The sequence below is a fragment of the Camponotus floridanus genome, unplaced genomic scaffold, assembly GCF_003227725.1.
Source record: "Camponotus floridanus strain SB8 unplaced genomic scaffold, Cflo_v7.5 scaffold95, whole genome shotgun sequence".
NCBI lineage: Eukaryota > Metazoa > Arthropoda > Insecta > Hymenoptera > Formicidae > Camponotus > Camponotus floridanus.
The window spans coordinates 62676-84646 of record NW_020229866.1 but is presented as its reverse complement, the minus strand read 5'-3'; the positions used below and the strand labels follow the sequence as shown (position 1 = coordinate 84646).

At 42.4% G+C, this 21971-nt stretch overlaps 2 protein-coding genes across 3 annotated transcripts in view; one reads left to right on the top strand and one right to left on the bottom strand.

Moving 5' to 3' along the window:
* The window catches only part of LOC105255735, a 70234-nt gene that overhangs the window by 25726 nt on the left and 22537 nt on the right, over positions 1 to 21971 (top strand). The gene's annotated exons all lie outside the window — the stretch shown is intronic.
* On the bottom strand, positions 89 to 9457 carry LOC112639870. The gene is made up of 2 exons (XM_025415042.1): positions 9264 to 9457; positions 89 to 501 (listed from the first exon to the last, which is right to left on the bottom strand). Exons 1-2 carry the CDS (start codon positions 9327 to 9329, stop codon positions 205 to 207), a joined length of 363 nt encoding a protein of 120 aa, XP_025270827.1. The 5' UTR covers positions 9330 to 9457; the 3' UTR covers positions 89 to 204.

Genomic DNA, 21971 nt, shown 5'->3' with positions numbered 1-21971 from the left:
ATGTTTCCTAATATTAAAATAATTTAGCACGATTAAAAATATTTTACAAAAATACATTTGAAAATATCCGTTGAATGTAGATCAAGTTTTCGCGACACGACGATTCCTCTTTCCGCTAAATAAATTTGGATAGTCTCTAGACAATTTTCCCGAGATCAAATCTTAATCTGCCTAAGCAGCGTAATGCATCTCAGTACACCCCATTTATCGTCCCGATGGCGAGAGGTGCCGGATCCCGGGCCATCGATCGGTGGCGAAGCCCTTCCTCGGCAAAACCCGGAGGACGTTGTCGGTTGGTCCACCGCGCGCGCTTCCTTCGGTTTCCATCGGCATCGGGCGTCGGGAACTTAATTTGGAAGTTACCGGTCCCGTGATTACGTCGAGGAGAGTCGGCGGCAAGTTCCGTCTTTCCTTCTCGGCGTTGCGAGACGTTGCGATGCACGTTTCGTCCCTTCCGTCTCCTCTGCCGCCGCCGCCGCCGTGACGCGAACCATTGTTATTCTAGATTGCATCGCAAATTAGATTACGGCGTACTATACTAGACTCCCCACCCCTCCTTCCCCTCTCGCGCGCGCGCTGACGCCAATGTCGACTCCGCTCTCCGCTCTTTGGCGGAGATCGACGGTGCCGCTTTCTCCGCTCCTCCTCGCGTCGCGTATCCTCTCGTCCTTATCTTTCGTCCCGGATCCGCGCTAGATTGCGGCACATGCGAGCGTGCTCGTCGAAGCGCAGTCTCCCCCGCGTGCATGAGGATGCATCGAGTGAGGATGCGAATACAATGTCATAAAAATCATTCCCGACAAGGATTTCCTCCTTCGATATTCTCTCTTTTTCGATATGAAAATTATCATTTATAGCGATTAATACAATGAATCTAATTTAAATTAAATTAATTATATAAAAAAGAGAAAATTGATCATAAGTAAATTAATCTTATTTTAATTGTTGCTGTGCTGTTTGGAATGGTAATTTGAATTTAATATAATATCGATTGTGCATAATGTATCTTTTTGTCTCGGAAAGTGTTTTCTAGATAGAGGCATTTTTAACTTTTCGCTCGACCTTTTAAGACAGCGGAGTCACCGACTGTAGAAGGGAAAGAGGAGTAAATCGGAGTAGGAGTAAATGTTATGTCTAGCGTTTTACAGTCTCTGGTTACTTCTATACGCAGACTTGCCGTTGTTTTTCTCGGACCTTGCACTCTTCCTTTTATATTCCGCAAGAAAAATCTCGCGGACAGGTTGCGATAAGATAATAATACTCGGAATCGATTTTTTCCTTTTTTCTAGACGCGCTCTGTTAAAACACATCTATAATCAAAACATTTCCGACATACGTATAATCGCAGTTATACTATCTCGGCCTTGTCTGGCATCTCGAAATAGCATCATTATTATGCATTTCTGTCATCACAGACGATCATGATGAAGCGAGCGAATTAGTCCCGACAGTCGAGAGTACATGAAACGAGTGAGCGATGTAAAATACAAATGAGAGAAAGAATTAACGTCGATTGCGTCACACGATGGTATTTTCCACGATGCATTTCGTTGCGTCGTGGAAAATGCCGGCGTGTCGCGATCGCGCACGACGATATCGGACAGTGATGTTTATCTACTGTCGCGTCGAGAGCATCGTTGAGAGAGGATGTACCCTAAACCACGGTGCGAGGTCAACGAGAGAGAAGGAAGAGAGGTGACGCGATGCGACGATGCGCCACGTATACGTTCTATGGTGGACGCTGTGTAAATCCCGCCGAATCAAACGACACCCGGAGGCTTCCCCAATGGGTAACGTTAAACTCGCGCGCGGGGAAGCAATGACCTGATTTGCAATTTATTACGTTTGGGCGACGTCCAAGTACGGCGCATTGGCGCCGCTGCCAAAATCGGCGCGGCACGATCGACGCGATGTTGCGATTCCACGCGGAAATAAAAAAAAACGGGAGCAAGTCGTGTAAAAACGAGAACACTCGCGTACCAAGAGGAAAACAATCCAGGAGAGAGAGAGAGAGAGAGAGGCGTGTGGCAAACACGCAGAGCCGCGAATACACGCGAGATACGCCTCGCGAATTCCGGCACGACCGCAAAATCGCGAGAGCTGAAATTTCCGGCCGCGATGGTGGAATAAACACGCGTCATGACAAATCGTTTGGGCGAAATGTTTCGATCCGCGATCGTCGGAATTATTTGTTCATAACGTTGCTTGGTTTCTCGGTTCTCGTGTTTCCAGTGTTTTGCGAAACCTCGCTATCAGCGAAACTAGATTTATTTGTAATCTGTCATCTAGCGAAAATATTATTTCCCTTGAAAATGATATCTCGTCTTGAAAAGAAAGAGAGAGAAAACAATCGATATTAAACATTCCAATTTATCCTTTCTTGCTAAATATGAGACAATAAAAATATATAATTAAATATATTTTTTTAACTATTTTATAAGTATTTTAATAAATTTTATTAAAAGGATTAAAGCTTTAGGAGAGATTATCAACGAGAGTGCTTTGTCATCAAGTTTCTGACGAGGGGAAAAGCCAGACTTTAATCTGCAAGTAAAAATGAGGTAGATGTGCTTGAAAAACGCTTGGTATAAAATAAACGCTATTCACAGGCGTGCTATAAGTGGCTCTTGTACAATACCTACTTCCCGTCAATCGCTTATAGGCTATTGACATTTTGGGAACGGGTGGAGGCTCGCAAGCGTGGCACCCATATGTGCCACGGGAATTTGTAACTTGCGGGTGGAACTAGAACATATACGTGTAATGACATAACAGAACGATCGCCCGGTCGTCCGATGACGCAACGTTTCATTCGCGATAGCGCAGCCTTCGTCTCGAGCGTCGTGATACGCGAATATGTCGGTGCACGTGTCTATTTATCTTTTCCAGGAAATATAACGACGTCTAGACCTACGTGTGAATCATCATCCGCCGATGCGAATAGCAGCGAGATAAAACGCGAACGATAAGATCGCGAGACCGCAAAGCGCCGCGACTCGCGAATTCAGACCTGTACTAAATACGGTTTCACGATCTTAGAACTTTGGTTAAAAATAAAGCAGGATAACATTCGATAGATGATTCGTGGTGAATATTAACATTGTAACGAGAGATCTCTGAAACACAAGGCAAGGAAGAAACGTTACATGACAGGCTTTATTTCTTACGTAAGAAAACATACAGTTGTTTTTAAGAAAAAATATGTAATTTGCAATTAACAATTCCATATCTTTTCTTCGAAACAACTATGTTTTTTCTTTACACCAATTGATTTCTCTCATTATTTTGTACATAAAAGTATTAAGATAAGATAATCGAAAAATGCATATTTTACAAGATATTTTATGGTTTATGTATAAGATAAGCTATAAGAATATGTAATGAAAAATAGTAGGTTCCAGAAATTCAAGGGGGTAGGTTTAAGAAATTCAAAATGACCTTCATGTGACTCTTCAAGGTCCAACTAATGGCATCATCTTATGTCCCCCTTGAAACCATACAATTTTTGTCTGTAAAATTTTTTTCTAAAATTAAAAATAAGAAAGTTATTTGGGGCGGGACATTAAAATGGGACACCCTGTATAAGATTCGTTAAATGATATTAGTGATATTATCTAGAAGGATAAAGTTTCATTTTATACATAAAGATTACCTTGTAGGTGAGAGGATTAATTTGCGATCTCGAGATTTTTGGAGCAAAACGAAAGGAATTTGAAACGAAGCTACGCCAATGGTTGACAGCTACGCGCACGTGCTAACCACGACATAACTACGCGAGTATCGTCACGTGCTGACGTCATGACACATACCAACGCCGAAAGCATTATTGACGACGTCTAACGAAAGTACGAGGGCCGGCGTTTTTCGTGTGAAAAAATTTAGATCAAATCGATAATAAAATAACACTTTTAGTTTATTTTAACTTGGAGACCAAACACACTTATTTTATTTTTCTCGTTGTACGACAGAAGGATACATGTTTTATCTTGATCTCGCTTACATCAAAATACATGAGAAGAAAAATTTTCCAATTTTCTATTCTATAAAAGAAATAAATATGAATTTTTGTAGATTCATATGCAGTGTGCTAAAGAAAAACAAACTACAGATAAAAGGAATTCTAAAACAGAAAATGTATATTTCAGTAACACCGCAATATCCGAGGCTGCTTCGTCACATAATATTTTTCTCTTTTATTTGTTTACGTAAACATCCGTTTGCGTCAATAATTTCGTGTGACAGTGCGTTACATGATGAGAAAATCTCATAAAAAAAGGTCATTTTTATCTACCGCTACGATACAATGTAGCATCGCGGTTAATGGTAGACGATTAACACGACATTGCACGTAACAAATATTTCCACGCCCCGTATCGAGGAACTTGTATTACACATAAAAAAAATGCCAACGATATTTCACCTCCCACTCGACCAGAAATAAATTCGCCGACATTTTAATTCCGCAGCTCGAAAATAATCGTAGCGTAACAGGGAAATCTGCGCAGAGAGATGGGTAGACGAGGATGAGAGTCGAGAATATAATCTTCCCTCTTACATCCTCCCCCGGACAAACGCGACAGGCGAAAGTCCCGCGTGCGAAATATCTCGGTAACGAGCTCTCCGATTATCTCCCGGTGGAGGACCCGCGCTACGTTGGCCGATATATCGACTATCCGGCGCGCCGTTACGGTGGCGGCCCGATTTCCCTATCGACTTTCCCGTGGCGGCGACCCTGACCCAACGACGCGCTCCCCGTCCTTCATGGGCGAGCCAAACACATCCAGCTAACCACCAGCCGCCCTTCGAATCGACCACCCGACGGGCCTACGGCGGGCGTGTGCACTCCCGACGATGTTGATTTTGATCGTTCTCGAGGCTGCTCGCAGGTAACCCTCGGATACGACCTACTTTTCTTTCGCGCTCTCTATAGCGACGCGCCTCGAGGGTGGCGTTACGTGAGCGTAGAGGTCGTCTGCCAAGGGCGTAGCCGCCATGTATCAAGAGTAATAGGAGAGTGGGACATTAATTTTTCGTGAAACCTCTCTCTTTCGTAATATATTGTATTTTATTCAACCACGATTATATCTCCTCTCTCGCCAATGCTAATATTCACCCTTATATATTAATACATCAAATGGAATGTCAAATTTGAAGATAAATCACAAATAATAATTAACCCTCAAACGCTAAAAGAATAATCTTTGATACTCGATTGTAACTAAAAATACTTCAATTATAATATAAAAAATTCAGAAAATTCTTTGTAGATTATCAATAAATTATTGCTGACAAAATTAGCTTTACTTAAAAAAGCCTCGCTCTTAAAGCGATTGGGTGTTCTTAAAATACTTTTGAACGTTTCGGTTTAAATGACTGGTTCGATTGTATTAGCAATTCCCCCTGTGTCTATACTCTCGGAGAATTAATTTGAATCTTCGCACTCGAGTCTTGCAAGTTTCGTCAGTGGCTTGCGAAGCGAGTGACTAGCCGTGAGAAGTGCGGGGCAGGCCGCACACCGCAAGCCGCGTCTGCGGTCCTTCCGGCGGCGTCCGTTCTCGGCTACTTTTCGGATTCGCTTGCTTCCTCTCTCTCTATTTCTCTCTATTTCTCTCCCTCTCTCTCTCTCTCTCAGCTCCGGGTCCGCCTGTATTTATCGATTGCTCCACGTCGGAGTTCCGGGCGACGAATTAAGCTGCTGCCGACTATGAAAATAAGCAATCAACGGTGCTCCGTAAAAGACGATAATGGCACATCCTCCCTCGCAAAGTGTATTCAGTCCAAGTATAATTTTACTAATTTGGAAATATTTTGAATTTTCCGCAAATTGCTAAATTGAAAAGCGTAAAAATGATTGTTACTTGCTGCTCTTTGATACAGGTAGATAAAATTTATACCTAAAATTATTATAATAGGCCAAATTATAAATAAATGCTGTACAGATCGAAATTGTAGATGTAAAATAAAAATACAAAATATATAGACACATAAAGATATAACAACGTACAAGAGACACGAAAATGAATCGACAATTGAATTTGATTTTATAATTATTGCATCTTCAAAAGTGACAAAATATAATTTAAGATACAATTATAACGTTTGCACAGTTTACTATTGAAATATCGCTATTTATACTTCACACGCGCGCGTACGCGTGTATAAATAAAACTTAGGAATTTCTTCTGTCGCGAAGACATAAGCACCAGTTGTCATTCTCCGTCACACTAGCGCATGATAAATTTAAAATTGCGAAATGGCAACACATTCAGAATCGAAGAGCGCGCGCGGGAACGCGGTATAAATCTCCGGCGCACCATATTTCGAGAGAAGCTCTTAATTCTGAGATGAACGACGCGACTGTTTATCAACAAGGAGCGTGTCGGTTCAGCGACCGGTCCCGTTTCCGACCGAGACATAAAAGTAGCTGCATGGTGGTAGCTATACTATACGCGAAGCAACGCGCGTACATCATCTCCGAGCTGCGGTCAGTTCTGTTTGCGCGCGTTTGGCACGCGACGAAGCGAACGTCCGTGGTATTTCGTCGCTAGAAATTATACACAAATTCGGATTTACGCTCAATATGCTTAGATATTAATTAATTGCTAATTTCTTGCACAAATTTATTATTCTCTTTCGCGTTAACAGGAAATTGATGTTAAAGTTATGTGGATACTTAATATGATAATGTGTATTTTGACATTTATTTGTGATGTCAATTAATATTCCGACATATCCATCTTTTTCTTTTTTAATTTGCATATTATTTCGAGGCGCGTGAGAAGATACTTTAATATCAATTTCTCTCGCTGATACAGGAGCAACTCCTCTAGACTAACAAATTAGTAATTAATTAGCAGCTAATTATGTCATTAATCCGAATTTGATCCCTGAGGAGAAGGGCAGCAGGTTAATGAAGGTACGAAAAGGAGTCAAAGATATTGCTCTCTTGCCAAATCTACGTCACTGTATCTCATATCGCACCGATTCGAGAAAATCCGATAATAACGCGTGTATCTTTCTTCTCGAAGCAGACACGAAGCAACGATGATGCGATCGCACTTTTCCGACTATTGTCGGCCGTCGCGCGATTTAACGAGGTTGATTAACATAATGAAAACATTTGCATTCATTATAACGTACGGTAACCCTGACGAACGTTTGCCTTAATTGGACCTGCCCTCGCGCAAACTCGCGAAATACCATCGTTAATAAGTGCGACTAACAATAAACTCGGCGCGTTTCCATTATGTCCTCGCCGTTTCTTGTTGATTTATGCCGATAACATAAATTTTCTTTCTTCATAGATTGTAATTTCGCGATCTCTCAGATTGAATTGTATACGACTTAATTGCGCGGATAATTTCTCCATAAAATGTTGCGAAGGATATTCCAATTTAAACAACGAACAACGGATGACTCGTCCTCGTCGAAAATAACCATTCCGCCAGAAAACAGGAGAAATTCGAATAGGACAGCGGATAGGACACCGAGAGTTAAAAAGACGACGAGGGGCGAGGAGGGGAGCGGGAGGGGGACGGAGACTGGTTAGAATTGATGCGGACGAGACGACACTTCGCGCCGTCGTCTTACGCGGCGGCGCCCACGACCGTGACTTCTTTTATGGAGCGGGCCCCGAGCAGCCTCGTCCCAGTCCCCGGACGAGGCCGCGACCCGAAAGCCGACGGTAACCGGGTCTTAACCTCGGTCTCGTCGTTGTCCCCGCTGGCCTCTTGGACGGTACCAAAGCGGTCGCGCTTGTCGTCGTCATCGTCGTCGTCTTCGTCGCTTGACACGAGCGCGAAAATAGTAAACAGGACGGGTAAGGGATTTGCATACGGGGGCCCGAAACAGCTTCGTAGGACGACCTGTCGCGTTCTTGTCTCAGTCGGCGGACGAGTCAGGCGAGAATCCTCGTAGGAATACCGGACCTTTATTTACGAGCTGGTCTCAGTCGCTCTAGCAAGGGGAATATTTTTTTGATACGAGAAAGTAGCGCTCTCGCCTCCCTTTCTCCCTCCCTCGCCTCCCTTTCTCCCTCCCTCGCCTTTCCGAATCAGAAAGGTTTTACGACTTATCGCTGTTTTGTACTATGCAAGGTGTTCCACTTTCACGTTATTTTTTTATTTCCTTGGCCAGTCTGTGAAATCGGTGTTTCTTCCTTCTACAAAAATGTCGAAGCGAAGAATTTCTATTTGAGGAGAAAATACAACGAGAATCTACTCTTATTCTATTTAAGAAGGAAATAGACGAAAAGATTATATTTTTAAATTACTCTCAAAATGGATTTCAAATTAAAAAAATAAATAGATTATACATGCTACGTACTGATATAAATATGATACTACATATGATACTATATATGATACTACATATGATATAAATTTCAACATTGTGAAATAATGAGTTTTCTCAAGATATTTTGGAAGAAAGAAAAACATAAATTTTTATATAAATAAGGAGTCAAAAGTCTATTATTAAAAATTAATATGGCATAAAAATGGCACGTTCTACATTTGCAACAATTGATAATAGATGAAAATCGATTATTAAGATGACATTATTATAAGATATAAGCATTTTAGATTCTATTGCACAGGCTATGCAGTAATAATTGTTATTATGTTTCACCGGCGATAAAGGTATAAGATATTTCGTGGCTGACGAAACTTTTGGAAAGTTTCATGAGTCAGCGACTGCAATCGCGTCTACAACGAGCAACGACGTACCGAGAATGTCCAAAAAACATGAAAAATTCTATACATTCGCAAAAAGTTACTCGTTAGGGCGCATGTGAGATTTCCCTTGTGTTACCGCGATAGTACAACCTTTCTCTAGAGTACCTCACACATAATGGACAGTATAAAAGTTAATACCTACGTATGAAAAAATAGCAAGGAACTCCAAAAAATAAGATATTATTCCTATCATAGATATTAATCTTATTCTATAATCTATTCAGCTACAATAATTATGATCAAGTGCTGATAATATAATCGTTAAGCTGGAGACAACTCGATAACTGAGTAAATATAATTGTTGTCAATTACACAATGTCTGGAAAGAAATGTCAGATTACGTGGACCGTACACGTGACGCTCGAAGAATGTCAAATAACGCCGAACGTACACTGCTGAGCATCTAATCTTATTCTTTAATCTTTCTAAATTCATATAAAGAGTCACTCGACATATTTATATTCATTTATGCTAGACAACTACTTCACTATTACATTTATATATCTCTCGCGCTGTGACGAAACGTACCACATGAACATTCGACGTTTCGAAAAGGCTGTCGACCGGTTCACTCGTCTTCGCGTCGACGGACATCCTCAGCGATCGCGCTTTATGATCCGCGAGACGTTATCCAATACCTCGTGATCATGGACGGGATATCCGTGCGTACCTACCTACCTACGCGATTACGCTTACACGCATCTCTCAACGACGTAATAATATCCCCGGTGTGTCGCGCTCGTCACCGCCATTGACTGCCGCGCGCGCAATCCCGTCCTTGACGAAGTCGATAAGAGCGATAAAACGCGCTGTGGCCGGCTAGTCTAGACGATTACGCAATCTCCTGAAAAGGCATTGATTGACGTCCCTACGGAACAGAACGAAGCGGGGGGCGAGACGGGACGGGACGGGACGGGACGGTCGTATACATATACGCGACCACCCGTCGTCCCCGAGTCGTCATCGAGTTACGTCGTCGCTGTTTCATACCCCGTTCGCTCGTAAAACCGTCGCGAATTCCGCAACGAGAAAGAGAAAGAGAGAGAGAAAGAGAGAGCGCGCGAGAGAGAGAGAAAGAGAGAGCGAGAGAACACGTTGACTTCACGTCTATCTGCACTTTTGGTACGATCGAGATGCGGTGACAATCGCGAATTCTGCAATTTTGAAAATGTTATAACAAAAACACGAAAGCTATAAATTTCCATTTGTGTATGACACGATATAGACAAGATAAGGGATTATTAATAATAAGGGTTAGGATATTTAATATGTCTTCGACGTATTGAAAGCCACTTTGATAGTGTGGTGCATCATATATTTATCGACGATATAAAATAAAAGATATGTTTTACCGAAGTATCGCGTTATGATTCATTTAAATGTGAACTGCTGAAAATCCAAATTAGCCTATCGCAGTCGATTACATAGTGGTATGGATATTTTAGAGACCTTTAATGTGGCCTCGATTAATTAATGCAAACGTTGCTCCACATTCTCACTGCGCTAAATATGACTGTCTGATTCTCTTCTTTCATGCTGACGTAGAATGCAATCCTCATATTAGATTTAATTAGACCGATAAATTGCAACACATTAGCCAGATAGTATTTAATATTAATTAAATATGGGCATGATACGAGATATTATTTTTCATCAGATTTTTAAATTCGCATTAAAAGTATGCAATATATCAGCTAGTGCACACGCATGTTCGCGATAACTTTTTGCAATGGATAGATAAAATTTTCAAAAATGTTATTTATCGCATAAGAAAATGATTGCCGTTATAATCGTGCGTACTTGAACCGTCTGTTACGGAATCCGTCTTGTGAAAAATTTGTTTGTGGCTGCAAACAACATCGACTCACAAACTTGAGAGATAAGAGTTAAAAGAGATTAAGTGTTAAGCTGTTATGCATATCTAAACCAATACATCTAAGATTCCACTTTTACGCGGACTCATTCGTCTCGCCGGAAAGGGCGGTAAATGGCTCGACGGCTGATTCATCTGGCGCGGACTCTCTCATTATCCGGTCGTATTGTCATTATGAAAACGAGCAACGGCGCGCGCTTAATCGGCCAACGGAATTCGAGCTGATTTCTACGTAGTTTGTATGCAACGTTCGAAAGACTTAACAGTCTCGACGTTGTAGTATAAATCGCAAGTTACTCGACGCAAATCTACCAAGTTATTATTTATGGATCCGAATTTGGAGCCAACTTTTACTTAATAAAGCTGCGCATTTTTTAATCAATTTTTAATAATGTCTAAATTATAAATAATCAAGGTAAAGTCTGTATATCATACATGAATATATATATGGCAGAAATTAAAATAAACGCGTATGAATATGTATGATGATGTGAAAAATGTATATACCTGGAGAATTTTCTTTTTATTCTCCAACTATATACATTATAAAATTGATAACTGACAGTGGTAGCCTATTATTATGTGCTTAACAACCACAGCATCGACTCTACTGTAATCGTAGAGAGACAGGGCTAGTTTGCGCAGTTTGTGCGCTTCCAGATAACTACGTCGCGATATAATCGGATCGCGCGTGATAGCGTTATTACACGTTATTATTATTATCGTCCGCGAGACGTGACCGTAATCCGCTCGCGGGCAAATCTCCACTAGTTTTCTAGCTCGTTAACGCCAACGTACCCGTCGGATGCATTCGCCATCGTTATATTTTCTCGTTCTCCTTCCCCCGTTTTCTCCCGTAAACACCATCGCGCTCGGTTCCACAGTTCGATCGATAGAGATCGAACCCTCCTCGATGATATGGGGGAAATCTTTTTACAGTATCATCGTACTGGTATGTATAAAAGATGAGCCAACTCGATAGCCTCCGAAAAATTTGGCTCATTGTAAAGAGGAATTTCGAGTACACAATTTAATGGTTATATATATTGCAAAAAGGACACGTTACAAAAAAAGTCTCTTGAGAGAATAAGAAAAAGCTTTTCAAAATTGTTTAATATTATATTCTTCGTTTCGCAAAGATTATTGTTAATGAAGTAGATTCTTATGTTTTCGGGAGTGTATCTTCAAAATTAATACACTTTTGCATTAAATAATATATTTAAATATTCTTGATTATTTTACTACGGAAACGATTTTATATTTTTCTGCAATATATAAATAAATCTGAATATTAGTCGGTTAAGATAAATTATGAAATCTACATTGTTTATTAAATTATTACAGATTTGACACATTTCAATCATTAAAATATCGCTGCGCTTTTGCGACTCATTTTTCTCGATTTTCCTCGGGCAAGTTCGATCCTTCCAGGCGCCATCGTCGCGGGGCAATAACACGGGAGGAAGAGACGCGCTACATCGCGGATCGCACGCTCGTCGGGAATCGGTATCCCGATTACGTTGTGCTCGGACTCACGCACGCGTTATCAACGACAACGTGGCTGAAACGTCCGCAGCTTGCGTCGAGTCGGCAAAAAAACCGGCCGTTGACGTGGTCCCCGACCCTCCGTGCCATCTCTCTCATCGGCGGCCTGACCGCGACGTCGGCGAGACGCGACGTCGAGGTCGGTCACCCTGCGGAAGATCGGCCGAGGAGAAAAAGGGAGAGTAGGAATGCAAGAGAGACACCGGCCGACCGACCGGCCGGTCGGTCGCTGCGCCTTCGGTCGTCCTTGCGCTCCTTCGCGGACCGAGAATAATCGCTTCATCGTCTCTTCGTCTTGTCGGCTTAGATTTCGCAAACACCGCAACGAAACGATCGTCTGTAATCCGATCGATTAATTCAGGCTGAATTGTCAGCCTGACGATGGTGTCTTTAATCCTTACCACGTGAAAAAATAAACGGCCGTCTATTCGCCGATTTTGCCTTTTCTTGCCTTCTCGCTTACTTTGTTCTTTGTCACGTGCGCTCAAGGCAATATCAATAACCGCCGAGTATCGCGATTTTTATTTGATACCTTGCCACAGTCTCTTATAACAGAAGTTTCTTACAATGTTTCTTATTTCGCAATAAATTCCATCCGAGCTACGATAAGTTTTCAATTTTTATAAATACAATTATTTTATTTCGCTAATATCTTTTAGCGATATATCACTACTATTTAAAATTAAATATTTTAATTTAAAAAATATAATAATCGATTTATTACACATATGAGAGGAAAGGATAATTTAAAAAAGACTTGAAGGAAGAGAAAAAGAGGGATTTATAAAAAATCTCTTTAAATATTTCAAAAAGCAAGATATATATGTGAATATAAATTACATATATACAGTCAAGATTTAAATTAAAAGACAGCATTAAATTTGTAGAGATAGATATATAATAGATGGAAGATAAAAATATTACAATATATTTATCATTTTCATTGTTATCTATATCATAGACTTGGGTAGAATAGTGAAATTAATTTTCATCGGTTTATATTATTTTGTTCGATTTATTTCATATATTTATTTTATTTGCGCAATGTTCCTCTTTCTCTATGTGTAAGAAATCTTTGCTTCCGCGTCTTATCGAAACAGGAAAAAATTCCACGACGTTGCGACAGATTTTTCAATATTAATCGTAGTCTAAACATCGCAGATGCTATCATCCCCGGCTTGCGTCATTATGATCACGAATCCGTCATGTCCATAGCCGGACACGACTAATCGGTTTTGACGCATCGGCTTTTACGGCGCGCGAATACGGCGGCGAATTCTTCCGATTATCGTGGGGTCACCGTGCTTAATAAATCACAAGGTATTCGCAGACAGGCCATTCCCGTCCGGCGTTTCGCAAGCGGCGAGATTAACGGAATTCGCGGGCGAAAATACGCGACGGCGTCCATATCGTCGACACCGCGCGTACTTTGGCATGCGTTTAATCGTTGAAACGATTACGCTTCCGCGCGTTTTCGCGAGTGAAAGATTAATCGCGACTCGCACACTCTCCCTGCTCATTGCCCACGTCCGTGTGTATCGCCCGAAATTATCGTTTCCATTAAGCTCTTATCATGCTTTCTCGCTCACGGACTTGTATGATAAAGTAAATCGTTTCGGAGCCTCTCTTTCTCGTCGCCGCTCGATCGCGCGTGTTTATCGGAGTAATTAATGATATTATTAGAGCCGTAGCCGATAAGCAGCCGAGACTCTCGCCAAAACAAGACTCGCAGGAAACGTAATGCGCTATTAAAGTCCCGACAAGAGATTCACGCGCGTGCGCAATTTATCTGTTTATGTTTTTCCTCTCGACGACGGCGACGACAACAACGGTGCTTCTTATCCGCGTGTAACTCGTTTGCTCGCGCGCGTCTAATGCATCGTTAATTAACATCGACACGATTGCCACGAGCGAGCGCACGCGTGACTCCGCTCTCGCTCGTGGCCACACGTTTGTTTACGTATGTACAGAGTGCTTGAGGACTGTCGATTGCCGATACGCGATTGAGCACGCGGCTTCTTCGCGTTTCACCACGTGTTGCTGGTAAAACGGTATTCCGACATTAGACCTTTGGCTTTCCTTCGAGACGCTCGTGAATATATTAAACGTCGGGTTATTAAAATTTAATTATGCGACAGAGACGTCATTTACATGCGGTGTTCAGAAAATATCACTTTACTCATTTCTATCATTCATTTTCGTACGATTTAGAAAATGATGTGAAAAACTCTATCAATATTATTAATATAAAAAATCTATTAAAATATATATATATATATTTGCTACATTTATTTAATTGAGTTTACTGATTATCCTCGATTATGTAAATAAATTAGTTATACTAATATTTCGCAATTATCATTTTATTACATTCTAACGGAAAAAAGCAGCATATGGTAAACATATGCATGAAATTATCGCTGCGTTTATAAATCCGCATGTTAAAGCGTTTCAATGAGTTCGTTTCTCGGACGAGAAATTATTTGCATTAAAAGCAACGAAATTATACAAATTTAGATATATATTTGCGAGTGGTAGCATGTTATAATAATTAACCTGCTAATGATATAATTTCATACGGGACGGTCACTGATGGAAGAGCAATGACTTAAATGATTCAACGATCGTAATGATAGGATATAAATTTATACATTATTAATTTTATTAATAAATATAAGTATAAAAGTAGAAGAATATAAATAGAAAAAGATTCAATGCGAAACAATTTTCATTTTATTTCACAAAAAAGAAAATCATAATTTTTCAGAAAATATATATTTAATCAAAGATTTTAGAAAATAAATTAATAATAAATTAATAAATTTATATATAAAATAAAAAAGAACTTAATTGTAAGGATATGATTAAATAAAAATATATCGATACAAAGTTACATATTTGTATCCGTTAATTTGAGTACATCATTTGCATGAAATCCACATTTGTTGACGCTTTACATGCGCAAAATTGTTTAATAAGATCACGATTTGTAGCACTACACACAAATATATATTGATACTCTCGTCGCGGATTGCGGTAAATCATTTTCAATTATTCGTGACGAAACGTCGCGTATCAGACGGCCAAAAGAGAGGTTTTGCGATGGCCAATGCGAGAGTGCACGTCAACATTAACGGAACATTGCCAAAAATGATTATAATACGTGGTTGTGCGGCACACGTTTTCGCCAAGAAATCTCGCATATTTCACAAACGACGAAGACGTAAACAAAGTTCGTTTTGCAAAACAAAATTTGGAAGACTCTGACGAAAGATAAGCCGAGCGAATCCGATTCCGCATATTCGAAAAATTATTAGACCGCGAAAATATCTCGTTTAGAGAGATGCACATTTCGAGATGTATTTTCATTTTGATTCTATCTCGGGTCTGAAAACTAAAGTATGCGTTTCTCGCGAAGACTAAAATCTACTTCACAAAGAGGCTTCGACGGAAAGCAAGTCGAGCGAAATTGAACTCGTTCGAAAGATACAAGGCGTAAAATGCGGCAAGAGAAGAAAGGAAAGAGGAGGATTCGAATTCTTTATCGCCATCCCCCTGTATTCGAATCAACGAACGAGTTGACGCGTCTTTCGAGTGCATCGCTCCTGATTGAAGCTGCAATGAGCACTTGCTCCCCCTTCCCCGATAACGCGCCAAAGTCTTCGCGAAGGGCAGATAAGGGTAAAAAAAGGCGTAATCGAAAGAAGACTAAAAAGAGTTGCGGCAGAGAGGCGAATAGAAGAAGAATTATCGCGCTCGTCTGGTCGTCGTCGCCCTGCAGAGGATAAGGAAGAAGAGAGCGGCAGGACGACAAGAGAAAGAGAAAAAGAACGAGCGAGAAAAGCGAGGAGAAAGAGTAGAATGAGAAGGAACAGCGAGGTCGGAGGGAGAAGAGGCTGAGAGGAGGAAGAAGTCATACAGGGCGGTAGTGGAAACGAAGGTGGAAGTGGTGATAGCGATGGTGGGATACCTAGTGCCGTGATCAGTTTCGTTTAACGAAGGTAGCAAATATATCGGAGGCATTATTTTATTTTTAAGTAATTTTTCATACATAAAGAATATATATATATATATATATATATATATATATATATATAAAATTTTTATATGTAAAAATTATTTCTGAATTTTTATTTCAGATATTAATTTCATTTTCGCTCTTATTCTATATAAATTAATTATTATGCTGTAACAAGTCTTGGCTAATATTATTTGATTTCGGATAATTTTTCGATAATTTTGAAATTATAATATCTATATGTCAGGTAATAATTTCCTCTACATATTTATGTATCTCTTTAAAGAATCTTTATCTACTATATTTCTACTATATTTCTAAAAATAGAAGAGAATGGAAGCTAATATTTCTTGACGATTAATTAGCTGTGCAGACTGTGTTATTAGCTCATGTATTAATTTTATCTTTACGTATACGGGGATGAGTTACAATATAAGCGCACCGATCCTCGTGGGCGCGAACGGCCGTTGTTACGGATCTGGAGGTGGCGATATCAGGCGGTGGCGGTGGAGGAGATAGAAGTTATGCCGCGCGCGCGGATCGGCGCGCCGCAGAGACGAGAGTGCGACGAGGAAGGAGGAAGGGGAAGGGATCGTCGGGGAGGGAATGGGGAACGGAGGACCCGCACCGACGACCCTGAGATATGATAGCCCAGGGGTGGCCAACCGAGCCTGAACCGAACCCTCCCGAAGGTAATCACCGCTCGCACGACAGCTGCTACCGAAGAAGTATAAACAAATCGTCGTATTCCCAAAGTCTACTCCAAACGTCCAACGTTCTTTTTCCGTCTCTTTCTTTCTCCCTGCCTTTCGCACAAAAGATTATGCTCCAAAAAAAGGCGAGATTGTATCGAATAAACATTGTAAAACACCACGAAGAAATATCAACAGCAAATCATATGTTTTTCAGTTCACAGCTGTCAGATTAATAATGCAATGTTTTTTACATCGACGATCACAATTTTTATATTCAAACGACAAAAGTTTGAGGGGCATGTCCTTTTTACGGCAAGGGATGGCGAGGGAGAAATATTTTGAGAAGGAAGACCTGGAAGGATAAAGCGCGATACTCGAAATATCCAACGACTTCGTTCCGTTTGAATCGCAGAATCGCTGAATGATCACCCCGGTGATAGCCGGTTATCATGCTCCCCCTCCCCACCGTCTCCCGTCTCGCTGCCCTCTCTGGCCTTTTTCCACCTCCGCCGAGCTGCGCCGCTCCTCGGTCCCTTCGCCGCGCGCTGTTGTCTTTCCTCCCACCCCCGCCGACCCTCGCCTTCGGTCCCAACAACCTTCCGTCTAGACGGCGCGCGCACTCACACACCCGGAGCAGCCGTCCCTCCTCGCGCACGGAGAGAGAGAGACTTGTCCATCGGCCGTGTATTAAGCGGCGTACACACACGCGCAACGCCACGTCGTCCGCAGACACGCGCCGGCGATAAAGCCTGAATAGGAGATCGCCGTCGTACTCGTCATCGTCGTCCTTAGGTCGTACGTGAATCGGAGGAAAAGCGCAATACTGCACGCGCCGAGTCACCGTCGTACAAAGTGCAGCTATAAAATCTCGCATTCTCCAAGAAACGCAAAGAGAGACAGAGAGAGACTCATCCTTATCGTATACCATACAATAAAAACTGTTCATCTTATATGAATCGAGAATATAAATCTTTCTCTTCGCACTTTGTATAAATTTCGAGAGAGGTTCCTCCCATTATGAATTATAATAGGTTTTTCAAGCATCGATTTGTTTACCAAATATCTCGCGTGGATCTTCATCGCGGAGCACTTCCGCGTGGATGAACGACGGGGGACAATTTCCTCGTCGTCTGGTCTCGTCTCGCCTGCTTGGCGCGAGTCGAGGCAAGGAGTTAATTATACGCGTTATATCGCCGGACGTATATGAAGCGGTTAATTCGGGCTGGTAAACAACGACGTCGGAATTTCGCGAGCGTGCCGCGAGCGCACAAACACCAGCTGCGACGAAGACGGCGACGGCGGCGACGGTCGTCTCGTAACGCGACGGGCGTCTGCCCGTCGCGCGGGTAAATAAGAGAAGAGAGAGGGAGAGAGAGAGAAAAAGAGTCCTGTTTTCTCGTCTCTCTCTCTCTCCGTCGCGCTACGATGACTTTACACCGTCATACGCGCGGTGCATCGGGACCGTCGACAGACGCAACGGTCGGAGATAGACGGTTCGCCGACGACGGGCGACCTTGAAGAGTCGAGCGAGGACCGGCGAGGGTTCTCCCTACGTCGTCGCTGGATGCCCCTTAAGGTGCGACTCCATCGATGACGTCGCCGAGGGTGCGCGCAAGAGCTCACCTTTCTTTCACTTTCGTCTCTTTTACTCTTTTTCTCCCTTCGCTTCTCGCGCCTTATCCGCTCGTATTTCTCTCTCTCTCTTTCTCTCTTTTTCGCTCTCGATCCCATTCTCTCCCTCGCTGTGTTTTTCGTCCCTCGTCATATACCCCGGCGCGGCGCGACGTCACCGCCATTACCGGCTTTCTCTCCCTCCTACTTTCTCTTTCTCATACCCGGTTGCTCCGGTCGACCGTACTCTCGCTAACTCGCTCTCACGGGCGCGGGTGTGAGAAATCGTCGATGGGACCGACCGGCCGGCTCTCTCTTTCTCTTTCGATACGGGACAACGGCGACGACCGGTGGGGGCGAGCGACGTCTGCTAGTATCTTAACGGCGTGCGTGTATCGCGTGTTGTTGTTATTGTACACGCATCCGTCACGTAGACCCCCGCGTCTGCTCGTAATCCGGGGCAATGTTGAAATTCTGTCGGAAAAACCATTGTCTACCGTCAATCGCGATTTCTTTTTTTTTTTTTTCTAGATCGAGAACGAGGTCGCTTGGTCTATTGTGCCACAATAGACTAATAACGTAGAATGCAACGCATGTGGAAATCCGCGCCTACAAAAACGAGTCCAGCTCCCAGATGATTTCATTTTGCCCTCATCTTCTCCCAGCTTCTCGCAACAAGGCGATTGAAATATTTCAATATGTTTGTCTCGTGAGAAAATGAGACGAGATTCTCCAATAACGTATTCTAATAAATTTGAAATCGCGTTGCCAAAAACTAAGACACAATCAAGAAGCAAGAGGAGAATTAATTAATTTTTTAATATTCAATATTGAAAATCAAAACAATTTATGAGCTAAACTTTGAGAAGAAAAAAGATTGCAAAAAGATAAAATTATTAGACGGATTTAGAAAACTGCCTTTTATTTTGAAGTTTAATTTTTTATCGAAATATTTAATTATAACATTTTCAGATTTAAAATATGTACAGTAAGTTTTCATCAAGGAAAAGCTGTACACATTTAACGCTGTACACATTTAAAGCTGTACACATTAAACACATTTCTCAAAAATTAGTTTTAAAATGGTTAGTCATCCTTCCAACTTTTAAACATACATATTAATAAGATTGAGTGAAATATGAGATATCATGATTCAAGATAATTTTTGAAACAATTTTTGATATTTTTATATTATATGGATGAAAAAGAGATTTGTAATAATTTATACATATTTAAAAATGATGGATGAATGATTTATTCTACATTTATTAAAGTATATTTAATTAATACGTATATTATATTCTTGTACTTTTTATATTCTATTTTTCCAAGAGAAAAAAAGTAATTTGCGTTAATGACATGTATCTAAAGCCGGAGTCATTGATTTTTTTCGAAAAACTTGAAATTTTAAGATGTTTTGCGGAGATCATTGAAGCGAAGTGCTGCCAGCAAAGCGATGCACATTTCAGTATATAATACGCGAATGCAATTTTTAAGAACCGAACGATCGCATCGCGCGGATTAATCGAGTAACTCGATCTACGATGCATTAATGTTGAACCGAATGCGCGCGGCATCGATCGATCGGCGCCGGTGGGGACCGAAATAACAAGCTGATATAATTTCAAGCGTAATTTCATCCTCTACAGAGTACGATGCGATGCGATGCGCGCGCGAATTAACAGAATCGATTGTAATGCCCCGTTGTTACGACTAACTCGCGCGAATTACGCGCACTTAAGCGCTCGCGTTGCGCCGATTTTCTGATTGACCCTTCGGCTCTCTGCCCATCTCCATTTTTTCGCCGCGCTATTTCAAGACTGAAAAAAATAAGCGATTCCATGATGGAATCGCGTTAGCGAACATTTCATTGTTTCCGCGCTCGCCGAAGCGATCCAATAACTATAATGGAAAATTTCATCCTTCGCGCGAGTCATCAATTTTATCGATGACTCTATCTCATAATTACGGAGAAATCATTCTCAAAGGATTGTGTTCTAAGTGAATCACGCGTATCAAATCATAGACGTCTATCGAGTTGTATTAAATTATGATTGGACCGAAAGTTTCAAAAGTGCACGTCGATAAAAATAATAATCCCTAGCCCGTAATAAAAGTTTAATAAAAGTGCACGTAGTAAAAAATGTATCTTATTTAGAATCTCGTGCATATATCGCCGATCTATTATTACTTTCATTGTCATTCATTGAATTCAATTGGATGCGCGACTTATCTCGCGATTATAAATGAGAGAATTACTCATAATTAAAGCTATTTTTCCAATCTACGTGCTACGAATAATTATGTCGCGCTACGGAAGATCGATTTTCGTAAGATTATCTTTGCATTAATTTCGTTCAAGAGTTAAATCCCAATCATTATCGGAGCAGAGCGTCTTAATCGGAAGCCAGTCGAGGCGTTGCCGATACATCGGCTGCGTCGGGGACGCTCGAGAAAGACGGAGACCGAGCGCTCGCCGAGCGTGCGAGCGAGCACGCGGAATGCGGATGATTTTTGCGTCGTGCGACGACACGCCGGACTAATCAGCCGGTGGATCGGCACCCGCGATACATACACATAGAATGCAGCGTGTCTGATGGCGTGTCGAACGAGCGGGAGCGAGCGAGAAGAGAGAGAGAGAGAAAGAGAGAGAGAGAGATTGGAAGAGAAAGCGGTCGGTGGTGAGTCTCTCTGCTGCTTGCACCCTGCGGGGAGACGAGACGAGACGAGACGAGACGAGACGAGACGCGACGCGGTGCGGCGCGACGCTTCGTGAGGAGCGGGCCGAGGGGGAAGGTAAATGCGGCCGCTGCGCCGGCGGCGGCGGCGGCGGCGATGGTGGTGGTGGTGGAGGAGTCGATGGTGGTGGTGGTGGTGGTGGTGGAGGTGATAGTGGTGGTGGTGATGATGATGGTGCGATGGGAGCCGAAGGGGAAACGCTCTGCGGCTTGGAGAGCGCGGAGAGCGGAAGGGGGGACACGGCGAGGAGGAAGGGTGGCGGACGGAGTCGCGACGGTGCTGCGGCCTGACAGACACCGGACGCGTTCAGTCTGCCGTCGAACCTGGAATGCGTCGGGTCCTGTGTCGACGAGTGTCGTCGTCGTCGTCGTCGTTGTCGTCGTCGTCGCTGCTGCTGTCGACACGAAGGCCCCGTCCTCGCTCCGATTTCTCGGGCGCGCCGCGATCGAGCGGAAACGACGTCAAGCCCGTAATACGTCCGCATTTATTCCGCTCCGTGTCGTCGGGGATACGCGCGATACGACGATGAGACGCGATGGGAGCGAACGAACGAACGAGTACTGTCGGCGCGACGTGTGACACCAAGCGCCGCGTGTGACTTTCACGACGACGCGACGCATTGACATTTCTTTCCTGCATCCAGCGAGCGGCGGGAACTCGGCCAACAGCTTGTCCCTCTTCGCCGGATCTCTCTCTCCGTCTCTCTCTTTCTTTCTCTCTCTGTCCGCGCTACTCCAATACGCTTTTTCCGTTCC

Coding starts and splice junctions, on each gene's coding strand:
- LOC112639870 (XM_025415042.1), bottom strand. CDS start 9,329: ATGTCCGTCGACGCGAAGACGAGTGAACCGGTCGACAGCCTTTTCGAA. Junction 502..9,263: donor AAACGTCGAATGTTCATGTG/GTACGTTTCGTC, acceptor GATGCAATCTAG/AATAACAATGGTTCGCGTCA.